At 43.8% G+C, this 19,135-nt stretch overlaps 1 protein-coding gene and 1 long non-coding RNA gene across 2 annotated transcripts in view; one reads left to right on the top strand and one right to left on the bottom strand.

Annotated features, from left to right (window-relative positions):
* The first annotated feature begins 3,973 nt into the window (after positions 1 to 3,973).
* MINDY4B (MINDY family member 4B) overlaps positions 3,974 to 19,135 on the top strand; it is a 42,540-nt gene continuing 27,378 nt past the window's right edge. The window contains exons 1-5 of the mRNA XM_086317243.1: positions 3,974 to 4,120; positions 4,648 to 4,675; positions 6,338 to 6,505; positions 17,387 to 17,506; positions 18,306 to 18,397. Of these exons, the coding sequence (XP_086173369.1) occupies positions 4,014 to 4,120; positions 4,648 to 4,675; positions 6,338 to 6,505; positions 17,387 to 17,506; positions 18,306 to 18,397 (515 nt within the window). The 5' untranslated portion in view covers positions 3,974 to 4,013. The remainder of the gene's footprint in view (positions 4,121 to 4,647; positions 4,676 to 6,337; positions 6,506 to 17,386; positions 17,507 to 18,305; positions 18,398 to 19,135) is intronic.
* On the bottom strand, positions 13,569 to 18,963 carry LOC147379314 (uncharacterized). The gene is made up of 3 exons (XR_015132835.1): positions 18,537 to 18,963; positions 16,299 to 16,392; positions 13,569 to 15,040 (listed from the first exon to the last, which is right to left on the bottom strand). It is a non-coding gene; the product is annotated as an uncharacterized LOC147379314 (long non-coding RNA).

The following is a 19,135-nucleotide window of genomic DNA, read 5'->3' as shown; positions in this document are numbered from 1 at the left end:
AAATTCTACATATTTCTATACCCCTCTCCCACCTTATCTCTCCAGATCTGGCTCAAGATCCCCCAATTCCATCTTTTCTTTTCAACCTACTTCTTACACCCAGGCTCCTGCTCTAAGTTCTTTGACAAAATGCCCAAGAGAGATTGACTTCCTCTGAATATAGCTAAATCACATTCTTAACTCCTGATGTCATCTACAGACCAGTCCTTTCCATTCTAGAACCTTTATCAACATCTAACTGCGAAGAAAGATAAGAGAAGTAAAGACAGCACTTTCTTGATTGAAAAGAATGGGACCACAAATTCCAATTTAGGAATACAAGGAACAAGAGGGACTGGGCAAGGGATGCTCACAAACAATGGTAAAACTTGGCATTATGTAGCAAAAGTCTTTAAATAACCAAATCATTTGGTTCAGGCACTCTACTTTTAAGGATTAAACTAAACAAGATAAATAAGACCTGTGTAAGTAAGTGATATCAGAGAAGGCAATGGCATCCCACTCCAGTATTCTTGCCTGGAAAATCCCATGGATGGAGGAGCCTGGTAGGCTGTAGTCTATGGGGTTGCTAAGAGTCGGACACGACTGAGCGACTTCACTTTCACTTTTCACTTTCATGCATTGGAGAAGGAAATGGCAACCCACTCCAGTGCTCTTGCCTGGAGAATCCCAGGGACGGGGGAGCCTGGTGGGCTGCCATCTCTGGGGTTGCACAGAGTCGGACACGACTGAAGCAACTTAGCAGCAGCAGCAGCAGCAAGTAAGTAATATACCATTTTCATATATATGCAACTACTCCCATTTTACAGATGAATAAACTGGCTGCAGAGAGGCTAAATAACTAGTCCAAGGCCATACAACTAGCAAGAGGTGAAAACATGATTCAAAACAATTGGGGCCCAGAGGCCACGCTCTTTACCACTCTGCTCTCCTACCTGTCCCCTGCATTCCCATAGTTCCAAGCCACCATTAAAACTATAAAGGAGGAAATGAAAACGAATTTCTTTGTGCCTCTTATATTTACAACAAAAATACTGAACCCAAAGGAAGTTTATGAGATGTCTGAATATTAAGTGGTTAAACAATCACTAAAAGTTAGTTTAAGAAACGAGGTAGAGCATCCTCAGGCAAAAGTGGTTGATGTGGTATCTTGCTGCATTTCCATATACAATCAGTCCCCTTAGCTCTGACCCTCACTCTAGTCATAATAAATCCACATAGCCTCTTTGCTTTGACCTCTTAGTCTTCCCAAGATTTTACAAACCTTATAATCAGAAATGTCATAGAGAAAGTGACCTCCTGCTTAAGAGGTTCTATTTCAAACAGAAAAGATAGGAATCCTTTTCTGATAACCAGTATTTGTTTTTGATTTAAAAAAAAAAAACCCACTGTATTTCTCAGCATTCTCCAGAGAAACAGAACCAACAGGATATAAGAATCTCTCTCTTTCAGTATATATACACATATATATCGGCCAGAGCTTCCCTGGTGGCTCAGACAGTAAATAATCTGCCTACAATCTGGGAGACCCAAGTTCTATCCCTGGGTCGGGAAGATCCCCTGGAAAGGGAATAGCAACCCACTCCAGTATTCTTACCTGGAGATTTCCATGAATAGAAGAGCCTGGCGGGCTACAGTCCATGGGGTTGCAAAGAGTTGGACATAACTGAGTGACTAACACTTTCATGTATACTGGCTGCACGAATGTGGGGACTGACAAATCTAAAATATGCTGGGCAGGCTGGCAGACTGGGGGTCCAGGAAGAGGCTGACACTGCAGGTTCAAGTCTGAAGGCTGTTTACAGGCTGACTTCCCTTCTTCTGTTGGGGATCTTTGTCTTTTCTCTTAAGGTCTTCAACTGATAGGAAAAGGCCCACCCACATTATGAAAGATAATCTCCTTTACTCAAAATCTACTATTTAAATGTTCAGTTCAGTTCAGTCGCCCAATGATGTCCAACTCTTTGCGACCCCATGGACTGCAGCATGCCAGGCTTCCCTGTCCATCACCAACTCCCAGAGCTTGCTCAAACTCAATGTCCATTGAGTCGGTGATGCCATCCAACCATCTCATCCTCTGTCATCCCCTTCTCCTCCTGTCTTCAATCTTTCCCAGCATCAGGGTCTTTTCAAGTGAGTCAGTTCTTCACATCAGGTGACCAAAGTATTGGAGTTTCAGCTTCAGCATCAGTCCTTCCAGTGAATAGTCAGGACTGATTTCCTTTAGGATGGACTGGTTGTATCTCCTTGCAGTCCAAGGGACTCTTAAGAGTCTTCTCCAACACCACAGTTCAAAAGCATCAGTTCTTTGGCACTCAGCTTTCTTTATAGTCCAACTCTCATATCCATACATGACCACGGGAAGAACCATAATTTTGACTAGACGACAAACCATAGTTTTGTCTGCAAGGTAATGTCTCTGCTTTTTAACATGCTGTCTAGGTTGGTCATAACTTTTCTCCCAAAGAGTGAGCGTCTTTTAATTTCATGCCTGCAGTCACCATCTGCAGTGATTTTGGAGCCCAGGAAAATAGTCTCTCACTGTTTCCATTGTTTCTCCATCTATTTGCCATGAAGTGATGGGACCAGATGCCATGATCTTAGTCTTTTAAATGTTGAGTTTTAAGCTACCTTTTTCACTCTCCTCTTTGATTTTCATCAAGAGGCTCTTCAGTTCTTCTTTGCTTTCTGCCATAAGGAAGGGTGGTGTCATCTGCATATCTGAGGTTATTGATATTTCTCCCAATAATCCTGATTCCAGTTTGTGCTTCATCCAGCCTGGCATTTTGCATTATGTACATTGCATATAAGTTAAATACGCAGGGTGACAACGTACAGGCTTTACGTACTCCTTTCCCAATTTGGAAACAGTACTGTTCCAATCTGGTTCTAACTGTTGCTTCTTGACCTGCATAGAGATTTCTCAGGAGGCAGGTAAGGTGGTCTGGTATTTCCATCTTTTGAAGAATTTTCCACAGTTTGTTGTGATCCACACAATCAAAGGCTATGATATAGTCAATAAAGCTGGGTATCATAGCCTAACAAGTTGCTGCTGCTGCTGCTAAGTTGCTTCAGTCATGTCCGACTCTGTGCGACCCCATAGACGGCAGGCCACCAGGCTCCCCCATCCCTGGGATTCTCCAGGCAAGAACACTGGAGTGGGTTGCCATTTCCTTCTCCAATGCATGAAAGTGAAAAGTCAAAGTGAAGTCGCTCAGTCATGACTGACTCTTAGTGACCCCATGGACTGCAGCCTACCAGGCTCCTCCGTCCATGGGATTTTCCAGGCAAGAGTACTGGAGTGGGGTGCCATTGCCTTCTCTGAGCCTAACAAGTTATAAAATTAACCATCACAACCATCAACATTCTTCATTATGCCAGTTATTAAAGCTACAATTCATTCAGCTAATAGGAAGAGACATACTTTTAAATTTATCCCAGAAAGAAATCAAACCAGTCCTTCTTCAAATTGTGTAAGGTTTCTGTGTGCTAAAATCCATATCAAGTTGGCCTTGATATGGCCAGTTTCCTCCTCAGCCTACACTTTACCCAACAGTAGTTGATACTGTTTTTCAATATCATCATGATGGCTTTTAGTCTCTTTGACTACACATTTCCAAGGAGGCAACACAGCATAAGGTGCTATCACATTCCACTAACATGATATCTCTCATCAATTAAATTATCCCAGTTGCTTTGATACAGATAAGTCATTGCAGTCCTTTTGTTTATAAATCTGTGTCTTGGATTAAACATTCATGGTATCCATACAGTGAAGAAAAACAGAGAAGTGTTCCACCCCTAATGAAAGTTTAATCGTGATCTGATAGCAAGGTCTTACAAAAAAGCCCAGAGCTGCAACTGTGTGGCGTGATCTCCTCATTGGTCAAAAGGTAGGGACTGCACACCCGTCACCTGGGCATCTTTGCCAGCCAACTCATTTCACTGCCAGCCCTCTCTCTCTCCCATTTGAACAACTTCCTTCTTCCAATTTTTTACATTATCTAATAATTATGGAGCCCTCAGAAGAGGCACAAAACTCCCAAGAGCTGGATTTAGAGGAGATAACTAGAAAGCTTTTATTTCTTGACAAATGGAGGGAAATCTTTAGTTATCACCGGTAAGATGTTCTCATTTTCTCAATCCTCTAGAACCAGAGGGATTTCTTTTTTTAAATTTTATATATTTATTTTTGGTCTTTTGGGGGTCTTCCTTGCTACACTGGCTACTCTCTCACTGTGGTGTGCAGGCTTCTGATTGCAGTGACTTCAGTTGTTGCAAAGCATGGGCTGTATGGCTCCTGGGCTTCAGAGCAGAGGCTCAACAGTTTTGGCGCACAGCTCCAAGGCATGTGGGATCTTCCTGGATCAGGGATGGAACCCCTGTCTCCTGCATTGGCAGGTGGATTCTTTACCAATGAGCCACCAGGGAAGCCCCCCTAGAACCAGGGGGATTTTATGTGGCTAAACAACCAGCTTTTACGCTTGCTATGTGAGAAGTCTCCATTGCAGATTTACATTTAAAATGCTTCAGGTATAACTGTTTGCAGAAAAAGCATCCCAAGCAAAGTGGAGGTTGAGGAGGTTTGAGGGAATAAGGGTTGAACAGAGTGAGTAATTTTCTTGATGTTTTCTCTTTCATTTATAGGTTGGGAACCAATAATACAACTTCTCAGGTAATTACTTTTCTCAAAGCCAGAGTGTTTTCCTCTAGTTGCTTCTTCAAACAATCACATTAACAGCATAATCTCCATTTATTCTGTGCATGTAATGTCACTCGGGCACTTGGCATTTAATGTGTGAAAACACAAAACTGGAAACCCTGTTGGAGATCTTTTCTTGTGCTTTCTTTTTTCATAAAAATCTCTTCTTACTTTTATGAGCTACTTTGCATCATTAAAAGCACCATATGGTTATTATTTTCAAAAAAAAAATCATATGAGAATCTAGAGTTCCTACACTTGTGCAACAGCACTAGACTCTGACATCCAAGTGCTTCAGTGATCCTGAAGAAAAATAGTTCTGAAAATAGTTATATTGATTCAGCTCCTGAAAAATTGTTTTCCTTCACTATCTTCAAACAAGGAAAAGATGACTGAATTCAGATGTTAAAAGGTATTTTAAAATCTGTTATACAATATAAGATGAAAGATGTTTTCCTCTCCTGTCACCTGAAAAGGTTAGAAGGTAACGGGCTTTGTATTTCAGATATTAATTCAATCACTGAACAAACTCTGCACAAAATATTAAGGTGATTTTCCTGGCACTAATGTATAATACAGTCAAACAACTGAATTATTAATATTTTAACTATAGCACTAAAGCACCTTGCTCCAAGTAACATAAGATCAAAAACCTTATTATTTCTGCTGAAACTCTCTTAGCCAGTCTACATTACAGTCAGAGAGAGAATACTTCTATTTCAGTCCTAGAAGTATTAAATGGAGCTAGCTATCGTTTGGGGGAATAGAACAGTCAAAAGATAAAACAATCTTTGCAAGGAAAAAAATAAACAAATGTTGAGTTAAGCTTTCCACAAGGTGGGGGAAACCCCCTGCTACAAATGTAAAGATTTTCCATGTAATTTACAAAATGCATCTTATCCCATTAGTAGTCTATGACTGGGATGCTGTGTTTCTGAGATAAAGTATCTTAGCCTCTAGGAATCCAGAAAACAAGGAAGGCAGTTTCCTTCATGTTTCAGCTACCAATTTGTCAGACATGTTTCATGACATCAGGATAGAAGTCTAAACCAAGTGGAAGAAGAACTGATGCTATCTTATATTTAAATGCTATAAGAATCAGTTAAGAAAAGTAAAAATGGATTTTTTTTTCTTAAAGATGGGAGTGGTTTTTTTTAAGGAAGAAAATCATTGCACGCACTTGCTAGGGATCAGGAATCTGAGAGTATTAAATGAAGGTAACCTGACTTTGTTTATTGGCCAGTTAACAATATAATGGGAAATACTTCGTATAGACTAAAAAGATTCACTCATTGTTTATAAAATGTTGTCTCCTCAAAACAAGAGACAGTAACATTTACAACTGTCTATAAACACAGCTTCAAGTCAAGGTCTTGATAGCATTAATTATGTTTCCATAGTTACACTTAACCTCATCAAGTCACATAAAACTTGGGAGAACCCCTTTGACACAGACACTGGGGTTTTTCTGCCTCTTTTTTATCTATTTATGATCATTTTCAGACATCTCTAAAAGGGAGACAACATTTTATGAACACTGATACTTCAGGGAGCCAAAGAAAAGAAGGAAAGCAAAGGAAAAGGTCATCACCAGCTGTTTGCTTTGTTTTTTGGTGGTGGTGGCATTTTACACAGAATCATGAAGGTGACCGTATATCTGCTGGTGAAACTGAAGATGGGACAGGAAGGTCTCAGCCAAAAGGACAAGGACATTTGCCATCAAGTCGCCTTTGTTCTGTTCCCAAACCCTCTATCATCTCTTCAAAATCAGGCGGCTTTCCTGTCTCCCTAGCAATGGCCACGGTAAGTATAGCTTGTCAATTAAACATGAAACGAAACGTAATCTTCCCCAAACAACAAGGCTGGGGGAATCTAATCGGCTGTCATATGAGAGTATTATGGAAGATAAGACTACGGACAGTTGTTATTGCTAAAGGAGAATATAATGAAAATGACTTATGCGTGGTATTTTTCAAGGACACTGGTGATGTTACAGTCTTTCCTTCCCAATAAAGAGTCTCTCTTTATTGACTTCCTCAATTTGACCGCTAAAAGTGAAGGCATGAGGGTGTTAAATTCAAATAATTGACCATATGAGGTAGGATGGGGTAGATGATAAAGATGGCAAAGGTGGAAAAACGAGGTAGATGTGGGAGAAAGGACCCCTGTGCCATGTGGACAGGAGGAAGATGGGGAACCTTCCCTGGCTCAGTCCCGCAGCAAACACATGATCCCAAGGAGGAAACACTTTCTGGGGTGGCAACTAATAGTCAGATTTGAAGAGAACCTAAAAGTTTGAGAATCCAAGTGGATCTGGAAGCTGCTGTTTCCAGGGACCATTTGCTCCATTCAAACCTTGACCAAGGTAGGGGCGAGGGGCTGAGGCAGAGACCCAGCCACATCTCCTTGTGTGGGCTGGGGGCAATGTCTTGACAAGTGGCCAAAGGACCAGCTGTCATGGTCAATGAGGTGTTGTTGGGACCTGGGGAAGCAAAGCCAGGGATCAAGGAAAGGAAAAAAAGCACCAGTGAGGCTGAGCGATCTTTCCAACAGGATTGTCCTCCAATATCGCCCTTTCAATCACAGTGAACATCAGGGATAATTTCTCCATATTCAGCCCATCCCCTCAGACTATATTATAGAGACATAGGCAGAGGCCTCTCCTTGAGGCCCTAAGAACAAAAGTAGGAAGAGGTACTTTCTTCCTGAGGACATGCTGCCCTACACCTGGGTATACTCTCAGAACACACCCAGGACCAGCCTGACCATCCAGGCAAAGACCAGCAAGGCTGCAGTCAGGCCACCATGGACAGAAAGTTCTGCAGTCTGTGCCCCATAGGCAGGATCCCCGCTGGGAGTGGGGATGGGGGCCGGACCCCTTTCTGGGGGAACCTCACAGTCTCCACCTGCCTTGTGAGCCCAGAGGCCAGGCTGGCCCTTACTGCAGTATTTCCAACCTCAACATAACCCATAACTGTTCCTCAGGCTCCCAGATGGGACATCATCACACACAGCCTACAGCCCCCATGTTCTTCATCTTCACGCACATCCTCACAGGCTCCATGGAGCAACTCTCTCCACTGCTGGAGTTATGGTACAAACGTGCTGGGAGGCACACATGCTCTGTCTCATCATCACAGATCTTTCTGCCTCAACCCACCTTCCCCCTTATGCTCGAATGCCCGATGTCCCAGGCAGACAGGCTGGCAGGGCTCTCAGAGATGCAGTACTTGGCTCATTGGTGGCCCAGCCCCTGGATGGTGCTTTAACTTGTATCTCAGGCATCTAGTTTACCACTCTCCTTTTGAATAATCAAGACAGGTAAAGTGTTATCCTGTTAGAGTCTCCAGCCTCCATGGTTATTCTGCCTATGATGTGCTATAGGAACAGTAGTTAGGGCAACTGAAGTCATCCCTCAGTATCCTGGGGGATGGGTGTCAGGCACCCCCAGAGAAAACCAACGCCCACCACACTCAAGTCCCTTATATAAAATTGCCTAGTACCATTGGTCCCCCAATATCCTCAGGGACAGAGGGCTGAGTGTATCTGCATTTTACTGTACAAGGTCTTTAATGAACGGTTTATTGTTGTTCAATCACTCAGTCATGTCCAGCTCTTTGTGACCCCATGAACTGCAGCACACCAGGCTTCCCTGTCCTTCACCATCTCCCGGACCTTGCCCAAACTCAGGTCCACTGAGTCGGTGATGCCATCAATCATCTTGCTGTCTGTCGTCCCCTCCTCCTCCTGTCTTCAGTCTTTCCCAGCATCAGGGTCTTTTCCAATGAGTCAGTTCTTCGCATCAGGTGGCCAAAGTATTGGAGCTTCAGCATTTGCATTAGTCCTTCCAATGAATATTCAGGGTTGATTTCCTTTAGGATTGACTGATTTGATCTTGCTGTCCAAGGGATTCTCAAGATTCTTCTCCAACATCACAGTTCAAAAGCATAAATTCTTTGGCGCTCAGCCTCCTTCTGTATGGATGGTCCAACTCTCACAAGCGTACATGACTACTAGAAAAACCATAGCTTTGACTAGATGGACCTTTGTTAGCAAAGTAACATCTCTGCTTTTTTTTTTTTCTGTCTAGGTTTGTCATAGCTTTTCTTCCAAGGAATAAGCATCTTTTATTTTCAATCTTTAATAAACAAGTATTACTGGCCACCAATGAATTTCTATGGAGAAGGTCATTTTAAAATTTACACATATCAGGAAACAGGAAATAGACTACCTTTTATATGCAAAACAGAGAAAACTATGATTCTATACTAGTACTGTATTTGCCTGCAAATGCACACGGAATTTTCCAGACGATTTCCTAAAATGTGACAGTAGTGGCGGGGGGGAGGGGTGGAGGGACAAAAGACTTAGGGCAGGGAGAAATCTTCTTAGCATAGCTTTTTGTGCTCTCCGGATTTTGAACCATGTGCATGGACAATCTATTTTTTAAAACACCATTATAGGACTTCTCTGGAGGCCCAGGGGTCAGGGCTCTGCGCTTCTAAGGTGGGGCACGTGTGTTCGATCCCTGGTCAGGGAACTGAGATCCCACATGCTGTGTGGCACAGCACACCCACCCCCCACCCAAAAAACCCCAAAACTGCATTTTTTAAAATGCCTTTATGCATTTTAAAAACAGGGGAGGGGGGGCGTGGTGGGGGAAAGAGGCAGTCACCGATGTTTCCAAAGTCTTCTAGTTTCTCTCTATACTGTGGAGGCCAGTGAGCCTGGGTCTGAATTCTCCCACTCGTCTACAAATATAGATATGATGCAATTGGAGACCTCCTCGGTAACTTTTCCAAGATAATTCTCTCCCTTTGGAAGAGGCTTGGAGACAAAAGAATCAGACTTGATGGAGTGTTAAGGAAGTCCCAGAAGAAGAGAGAATTGATTTTTCTTCAAAAAAGCTGAATTTGGACAAATTCCAATTATCAGGACCAGATGATAGTGTGTCCTTTAAACAACAGCAGCATTAATTAAACACACCCTGGGATTTCAAGATGATGAGCCTTGGGACTCTGAATACGCATGTCCAGGAGTCAGTGTAGAAGCTTGATCAGACCAGTTCTAAAGGACATTTCGGCAGTGTAGCTGCCTGGCAAATTTTCAGAGTGATTGGATCCTCATTCTCACATGAGAGCGCCTTTTGTCATCATCCTGCTACTCTCGCTGTCCCCCTCCACTTGGAATTGGGATGCATGGGACTTCCGGACATTGGCACATGCTTTTTGCTGGGAATCTGTTGAGAAAGTAAGGGGTGGGCAATGCACACAAGGCCCCTTCGCTGTCTCTAATTCTCCTGTTTCTTGCTTTTTGCTGCCCTATATCCAGTTCCACAGCCTTCTCCCTTCCCCAGCCTCACATCTTACAGTGTGTGTGGTGGTGTGGTGTAATGAATGGCCAGCCAGGCTGCTGACCCAGGTGAGGTCCTCGGATAAGGAGAGAGTCCTCCTCAGGGCCCATCCCCTCCCCCTATCTCACCCCCTCCCCTCCTCCTCCCCTCCACAGCTGCTGATCTTCCCACCAGCAGCAGCTTCCATCCTCCTCCAGAGCCAACCCTTCTGCAGGACCCAGCCTGGAACATATTCTTCTTGCCTCTTTTATCAGCAGCCAGTAAACAAAACTAGGGGTTTGCCTAGTGGTTATTTGGAATGCCACCCAGCAGGATCATCTAAAAAATGTAATATGGGAGATCAAAATATTCTGGGGGAGACCCAGAAGAATGATGCTCTAACAGAGGATAACAGGCAATGGGTTGGCTTTGAGTTACCAGAGCCTGGTAACTGATAATTAGTCCTGATGATTGGAATTCGTCCAAATTCAGCATGTTGTTATTGTTCAGTCGCCCAGTCATGTCAGACTCTTTGTGAGCCCATGGATCGCAGTACACCAGGCCTCCCTGTTCCTCACCATCTCCCAAAGTTTGCCCAAGGTCAGGTCCATTGCACTGGTGACGCCATCCAGCCATCTCATCCTCTGATGCCCTCTTCTTCTACCCTCAATCCTTTCCAGCATCAGGGACTTTTCCAATGTGTCTGTTCACATCAGATGACCAAAATACTGGAGCTTCAGCTTCAGCATCAATCCTTCCAATGAGTATTCAGGGCTTATTTCCCTTAAGATTGACTGGTTTGATCTCTTTTCTGTCCAAGTGACTTTCAAGAGTCTTCTCCAGCACCACAGTTCGAGGGCATCAATTCTTTATTGCTCTGCCTTCTTCACGGTCCAGCTCTCACAACTGTATGTGGCCACTGGGAAGACCATAGCCTTGACTATACAGACCTTTATCGACAGAGGTCTGGCTGACCTTTGTCAGCACAGGTCTAATAGATGGTCTTAAGTAGATGTTTATTTAATTAATTAATTAATTAATTCACTGCCTCTGGACAATCTCCAAAAGAAGCTTCTCGGTACAGGAGAGTGGATATCATCCGTGTGCCCCTTCAGACACTTGTTCTACCCCTTGCCACTCTGCTTACTGCCCTGGAGACTGAGCTGTACTCACTTCATCAATAGGGCTCCCTCCTCTGACTTCCTGTTGAGTTTGAACAATGGGAGCCCTGGAGGGAGGGATGGGAATTAAGTCAGGTTGAGCAAGCTGGCAGAATCCCTCTCCTTTGAAGGCAGTGCTCCCCTAGGACTCTTTTCTTCCTTTCCCACCTCCAGGTCTAGGAGACATAACAACTTCTCATTCTTGGTAGCTCTGGCAGTCTACATTAGCCCTTGTGGTTTCCCCACATGCAGCCATCATCTTTGTAAACAGTCCCTGAATTAAACTTTCCTCAAGTCAATTATCCTGACTTGAGTGCCATCTGTTTCCTGCTGGGACCCTGACTGGTGCCAGCTGAAAGGTTTGCATTTGAGATCTGGCAGTACCATTTACTAGCTATGTGACCTTGGGCATACCACTTCACTGGTCTGGGCCCCAAGTGCTTTAACTGTAAAATGAAAGGGCCAAATTAGATTTTTATTCAACAAATACTTCTTGTGAGCCTACTGTGTACCGGGTACTGCCCCAGATGTTGAGAAACTGACAGTGAACATGACCAGGTCTAGAGATTGCCACTCTACTTGGTGGGCTGATTTAGAAATGTCTTCGAACTCACTAGGTCTACATTCTCTGATTCTACAATGGTCCAGCAATTTCTAAAGCAGGAAAGGATTCAGGGAAGGAGCTTCAAAGAGAATTATTCCACTTCAAGTTGTGAAGTATGGTGATGTGGCTGAGCAATGGATAGAGACAGGTGGTCACAGAGAAACTCTAAGCCCAGGGACAAGAGACAAGGCAGTCAGGGTAAGGAAATGAATCTGTTGGGAAGAATGATCTGTGGATGCGTGCACGTCTGTGTGTGTGTGTGTGTGTGTGTGTGTGTGTGTGAGAGAGAGAGAGAGAGAGAGAGAGAGAGAGAGAGAAATAATGGTCATCATCCTTATTATCATCACAGCAATCAGGAAAGAGAGGTAAGTATTCCTGGAAAACTAACAAAGTAAAGAGAGAAAAACTGCAAACCCCACTTGACTGTGTTAAACAGTAACACTCATTACAGTCATTTATTAGGACCATTTACCATTTGTGTCTGGCAGAAGGCAATGGCACCCCACTCCAGTACTGTTGCCTGGAAAATCCCATGGATGGAGGAGCCTGGTGGGCTGCAGTCCATGAGGTCGCTAAGAGTCGGACACGACTGAGCGACTTCACTTTGACTTTCCACTTTCATGCATTGAAGAAGGAAATGGCAACCCACTCCAGTGTTCTTGCCTGGAGAATCCCATGGACGGAGAAGCCTGGTAGGCTGCAGTTCATGGGGTCACACAGAGTCGGACACGACTGAAGTGACTTAGCAGCAGCAGCAACCATTTGTGTCTAGTTACCAGGCAGCGTAAAATATATGTATCATTTACTGCGTGTCAGGTTAATCTTGTTATAAATTATATTGATGTAAAAGTCAGTGTTGAGGGGGATAAACTGGGAGAATGACATATACACACTACTATATATAAAATATATATAATATAAAGATACTCTGGATGGGGAAGATCCCCTGGAGAAGGAAATGGTATTTCCTTCTCCAGTATTTTTGGAGAAATATTTCCAGTATTTTTGCCTTGAGAATTCCACAGACAGAGGATCCTGGCAGTCTCCAGTCCATGGGGTTGCAAAGAGTCGGACACAACTGAGCGACTATCACTCATATATAAAATAGATGTCTAATAAGGGTCTATTGTGGGTTTCCCTGGTGGCTCAGATGGTAAAAGAACTTGTCTGCAATGAAAGAGACCCGGGTTCGATCCCTGGGTTGGGAGGATCCCCTGGAGAAGGGAATGGCAACCCCTTCCAGTATTCTTGCCTGGGAACTCCCAAGGACAGAGAAGCCTGGCAGGCTACAGTCCACAGTGTCGCAGAGAGTTAGACATGGCTGAATGACTAACACACACACACACACACAGGGGCCTATTGTATAGCACAGGGAACTCTTCTCAATACTCTGTAATGACTTACATGGGAAAAGAATCTAAAAAAAGAGTAGATATATGCATATGGATAACTGATTCACTTTCTTGTACACCCGAAACTAACACAACATTGTAAATCAACTATACCCCAATAAAAAATTTTTTTTAAACTTAGGGTTACATAAGTAAGGTGGGTCATCTTCATTGCCATGCTGGCCAGTGGGGGCTACCCCAAGCGGCCTGTAGCCCCTCTGCTCTAGGCCTCCCCAAGATGCATTTGGATGGCAATGCTCCCTAAGTTGGAAGGGGCAGCTGGTAACATAAACAGGAGTTTGATTTGGCTTACTGAATTTTTCAATTGAATTTGAATTCTAAGCTTTCTTAGTTCTGACGGTCTTAGTCTGTCACATTATCCACGGTTTCTCCTCCCTTACTCCTGCCAGTCTCTGGTCTTTTTCCATCTGGGCTGGAACTTTCTTCCATGCAGCATAAGACGTTCCAACATAGACACACTGTGTTTTCACAGAGGTAATAACAGCACTTATGGTTCCCAGAGTCCTTTCCATACATCTTCTCTTGCAGTGGGATAGCTTTCCATTTTAGGGATAGGGGCTGAGCCAGGGGTTATCCCTGTTTCAGAAGAAGCAAAGAAAGTCTTAGGTTTGGAAATCTGTCAGCAAGGAGCAGAGCAGGGGCTTCTCAACCCTGGAGTCAGGAGTGAGCCATTTTCCTTCTGCGCTATGCAGTCTTGATGTCAGAGAAACACTTTCCATCCATATGCAGTCCTCTGCCCAGGAGTTGGTGGCCCTTTTTGGCTAGAGTGCACACCGATTCTGTCTTCCAAGAGCAGCCTTTGTGTCTTCTGCTCCCTCCCCTTGACAGACACGGGACACATCATTTTCCCTTGAGTGCAGTTTGGGGCTCTTTCTCACTCTGAAATGTATCTGCCTCTTTTTCTCTGTTGTTGTTCAGTCGCTAAGTCATGTCTGACCCTTTGAGACACCATAGACTGCAGCATGCCAGGCTTCCTTATCTGTCACCATCTCCTGGAGTTTGCCCAAGTTCATGGCCATTGTATTGGTGATGCCATCCAACCATCTCATTCTCTGTGGTCCCCTTCTTCTCCTGCCTTCAATCTTTCCCAGCATCAGGGTCTTTTCCAGTGAGTTAGCTCTTCATATCAGGTGGCCAAAGTATTGGAGCTTCAGCTTCAGCATCAGTCCTTTAAATGAATATTCAGGGTTGATTTCCTTTGGGATTGACTGGTTTGATCTTTCTGTCCAAGGGACTCTCTTGGTATATACAGCCTTTGATGGCCTTGCTGTACTCTTTTTTCTCTGTCGAGACAATCTTTTCTTTCAAAGGTAGGAGCGGGGTGGCCAGGAAATAAACTCCAGCCACAGGTGGCACTCGTTGTAAAGAATCTGCCTGCCAATGCAGGAGATGCAAGAGACATGGGTTCGATCCTTGCATCTGGAAGATCCCCTGAAGAAGGAAATGGCAATCCACTCCAGTATTCCTGCCTGGAGAATCCCTTGGACAGAGGAACCTGGTGGGCTACAATCCATGGGATCACAAAGAGTGGGACACAAATGAAGCGACTTATCATGCACGGACACATGGAAGCAGACCCTGGTCGGACATTGAGAAGACTGTTCCAGATGCATGCTTCTCCTGCATGTGTCCTTCTTGGAAACCATCAGGGTTTGCTCTGCGCACTGCTGAGAAGAGGTACTCTGGCTCTGGATCAGTTGTGCTCCATGTTCCATTTGTCCACACTCTTCAGCTAGCTCCAAATGCCTGAGCGTGCTGTTCAAAACACTCCAGAATCAGATTCGAGGTACTTTCCAGTCTGAGCTTCCACTGACTTTCTGCCCCATGACCCTGGAACACACACACAGGCAATGTTCTAGCCTCACTGAACTGCTTACTGTCCCCAGATACCCTGGTACCATGTATGTGCATTTGTAGGTCTTCCTCTCTGCCCTGCCTCCCCTCCTTTACAAGTGACAGGCCATTGTGTGGTCTGTTGCAGAGTGTGGGATGTGTCCCTGAGCTGGAGTATGGGGTGTTTGGGGCTGCGGCAGTAAGTGACATTGAATAACATGGAGTTGCGTCATGGAAATTCAGGCCCCTCTTCACTCTGGCAGGCCAGGGAGAAGACCACTTAAGGACATGTTCACGTCTTCCTTTGTAGCTCAGTCAGTAAAGAATCCACCTGCAATGGGGGAGTCCATCTGCAATGGAGGAGACTGGGTTTGATTCCTGGATCAGGAAGATCCCCTGGAGAAGGAAGTGGCAACACACTCCAGTATTCTTGCCTGTGAAATTCCATGGACAGAAGAGCCTGGTGGACTACAGTCCATGAGGTCACAAGAGTCAGACATGACTTAGCTACTAAACCATCACCACCACCTCCCTTTTTAATTAAAAAGAGTGCACGGTTCAGTCAGAGACTTCATAGAAAATGGTTTCTAACATGATTCAATAAGATCATTTTATTTCTATTATATATTTATGTATTTACTTTTGGTCACTATTCTGTACAGTTTTTTTAATTTTTAATTTTATTATAATGTTATAGAGCAATTTTGATTGCTTTACAATGTTGTTTTAGTTTCTGCTGTACAACAACATGAGTCAGCTATATGTGTATATAAATCCCTCTTTCTTGAGCCTTCCTCCCAGCCTCCCCCATCCCACTCCTCGAGGTCATCACAGAACACTGGGCTGAGTTCCCTGTGCTATACGGCAGCTTCCCACTAGCTATTTCACACATGATAGCATATATATGTCAACGCCACTCTCTCAATTCGTCCCTCCCTCTCCCGCTACTGTGTCCACAAGTCCATTTTCTATGTCTGCGCTTCTATTCCTGCCCTGCAAATAGCTTCATCAGTACCATTTTTCTAGGTTTCATGTATATATATGCATTAACATACGGTGTTTGCTTTTCTCTATTTTTTATTATGGCAAGTGACTTTGATTCCCCGTTAAGGGCATGGTGTAAAGGGTCCTTTTAAATAATTAAACATTTTAAATGTTTTCTACATTACCAAAGAGTGTCCCAAGCTAATGAGCGCTATTAATTCAACAATGATCAGCACATAAAAATGACAGCAGTCCTAAAGAAGGCACATACAGGGTTGAAGCTGGGAGGCGGCTCAGTGCTGTTAGACTGGGTGTGCATCCCAGCTTGGCTTCTTCTGGCTGGGTGATCTTCTGCAAATACTTTCCTGTAAAAGGAGGATAATTATAAAATGACCATTTCATAATGGTCAATTTAAATGGTCAATTATAAAATGGGACCTTTCTCAAAGAATTAAATTAACATAATGAACTCAAAGCACTTAGCACAGTCCTGGGTGCACAGAAAATGCTCAAAAAATACTAGATGCCATTTGCCAGCCTCGTTCAAATGCCACCTCTTCCACGAAGCTTTCACTGACTGCTTCCGTCAGAAGTCGTCTTCACTCCTGGCACTTTGTCTAATGGAATGTCACACATGCTTTATTGGACATGGTTGCAAGGTTAGACTCTTTACGCATCTATACCCCACACAGGACCTAACACATACTCAAAGATTCTTGTGTCACTGGTTATAAAGTCATTCCCTTTTTGTCATGTGTTTGGTTTACAAAGGCTTGTACCAAGCTTTCTGGGATTTTCTAAAAGACCCTCTCTAATCTCAACATGCTGCAGAGTATCCAGAAAAAATCATAAAGATTCTAGGGCAAGAACAAAGGCTGCTTGTTGAATACCATTGACACCACTATCACACTCAGGTTACAATCATAGAGGCCTGCCTATTCCCTTTTTCTAAGCAAGAGAGAAAGACCCAAAGGCAGGAGAGGTACAGGTTCCAGAGTCATGGATGGAGGGACAAGAGGCATGAGAACAGAACTGCAGCCTCATCACGGATGGTAAGAGTGAGCAGGGAAGATGGCTGGCAATGGAGGGTGAGACAGACACAGGGACAAAACTCAGACGGGGGCAACAGGTGCAGAGTCGATGCTCTGGGCCTTCAGGATAAAGTGTCCTAAGTGAACCTGATGCAAACCTTTTGCAGAGGGCTGGACAATCATGCTCAGAGAACAGAGTAACATGCTAACCTGACTCTAGGAAAGGGACAGGCCCACCTCCGTGATTCCACCACCTGGCTTAGGGCTGTTTGCTAAGGGCTGTGTCTAGGAAGAATACCCTTTGAACCATTTGTTCCCTTTTTTTCAGAAACTGCGCCAGACCCTCTTTGGAAATACCATCCAGGTCTTCAGCTCTGACTGGACAAAGGCCTATTTTCAGTTTCATGAGCCTTTTTCTGACCTGGCTTTCGCGTTGCAAGTAGGAAAGGTAAGCACAAGTGATCTCTTTTTTAATCCTATGCTCCCTGTGTTTCCTTCCATCCTCCTCCATATAAATGCATGTTTTCATTATAATCAAATGTAGAAACATGTTTATAATTTAAAATGTAACCTTAAATGATAACAGAATTAGCGTGTTGAAAATTCTAAGACACTATCAAGGATGTAATAAAGTCTCAAACTCTTCCCTACCCTCTTCCAAATTCTGGTTTTCCTAGCTCTTCTTTCAAAGTCCTAAGCATCGCTAAGAATTTAGAGGTATAGAGAGATCTAGGAATTTCTAACTTGTTTTATTTTTTTTAAATTTTATTTTATTTTTAAACTTTACAATATTGTATTGGTTTTGCCAAATATAGAAATGAATCCGCCAAAATCTCAATAATTCATATCATTGATCATTAGCCACACAGAATTTCAAGAGCTAGCCAACTAGTTCCTTACTTCCTGCAAATCTCAAAGTTGAATGTGAGACAGGAGCACAGTGAAGGCAGGACAGAGGAAGACAGACAGCCTGGGGTGCTGGCTATCATGCTCCACAGAGAAGCAAGTCACTGCAGGTTCTAGTCTGGTCACGGCACCCGGCCAAAGTCCATGGAGAGGTGTGGCATTGCAGAGTGCAGTGTCCCTTTGCTAAGCCTAGGGATGCTGTGCATCAGGAGGGAAAAGGCTGCCAAGAAGAATAAATGATGACATCCATTTCCAAGAGTTCATTTTTATAATGTGGGCCCTAAGGGTTCCAATACCATTGTAAAGCCCTGCTCCTCACTATTCATCCACTCCCATTTCAGGGAGGTGTCCAAAGCATTCAGATGGCTGTACAAGGACCCATCATTAAATACCTGCTATTTACAAGGAAGGGAAAAGACTGTAACTTCCTCAGGTAAGAGGCCTATGAGAAGGATGCGAAAAGAATTAACCATGTTATGAAAAATTTTATGGGCTAAATAATCACCAGGGAAAATCCCCTGGGTTGCCTCAAGAAGGAGACTTGACTCAGAAGGCAAAAAGTGGGGACTTACCTGGCAGTCCAGTAGTTAAGACTTTGCCTTCCAACGCAGGGGAAACGGGTTTGATCCCTGGAGAGAGAGCTAAGATCCCATATGCCTCACAGTCAGAAAACCAGAACATAAAACAGAGGCAATATTGTAACAATTTCAGTAAAGACTTTCAAAAAACAGTCCATATTAAAAAGAATCTTAAAAAATAAAAAGAGACAGAAATGGTCCTGGTTCTCCCAGAGGGGCTGGATTTCACAACTGGGGAGGGCTCGCCCAGAGTCCCCCTCAAGGTTCAGCTGCAGGAGTAATGCTGACAGGTTTTATGCTCCACCGCAGACCACCCTGGCAGGTAAAATGAAGCACCAGGTCTCCAGGTGGGCTCCACTGACAACATTTGATGGGAAGCCCCAACCTAACAATTCCAGAGAGAGAACAAAAGGGGTGATGAAAAGCCTCATAACTGGAGAATTCACCCTCCCGTTTAATCAGGCTGGCAATACCGTGTTTGGTGGCTGCCTATTTTTTAAAAAATCAGTTCAAATTATTTTGTTCTTAGATGTCAACAAGCCCCCATCATGTGCAAGGCTATATGAATGCTATTAGGAGAAACAGAAATAATT

The sequence above is a fragment of the Bos grunniens genome, chromosome 1 (genome assembly GCF_055505025.1).
Source record: "Bos grunniens cultivar Pamir isolate PY7600 chromosome 1, Bosgru_T2T1.0, whole genome shotgun sequence".
Lineage (NCBI taxonomy): Eukaryota > Metazoa > Chordata > Mammalia > Artiodactyla > Bovidae > Bos > Bos grunniens.
Note: the sequence above shows the minus strand (reverse complement) of the source record. Positions and strands in the feature narration are given on the sequence as shown.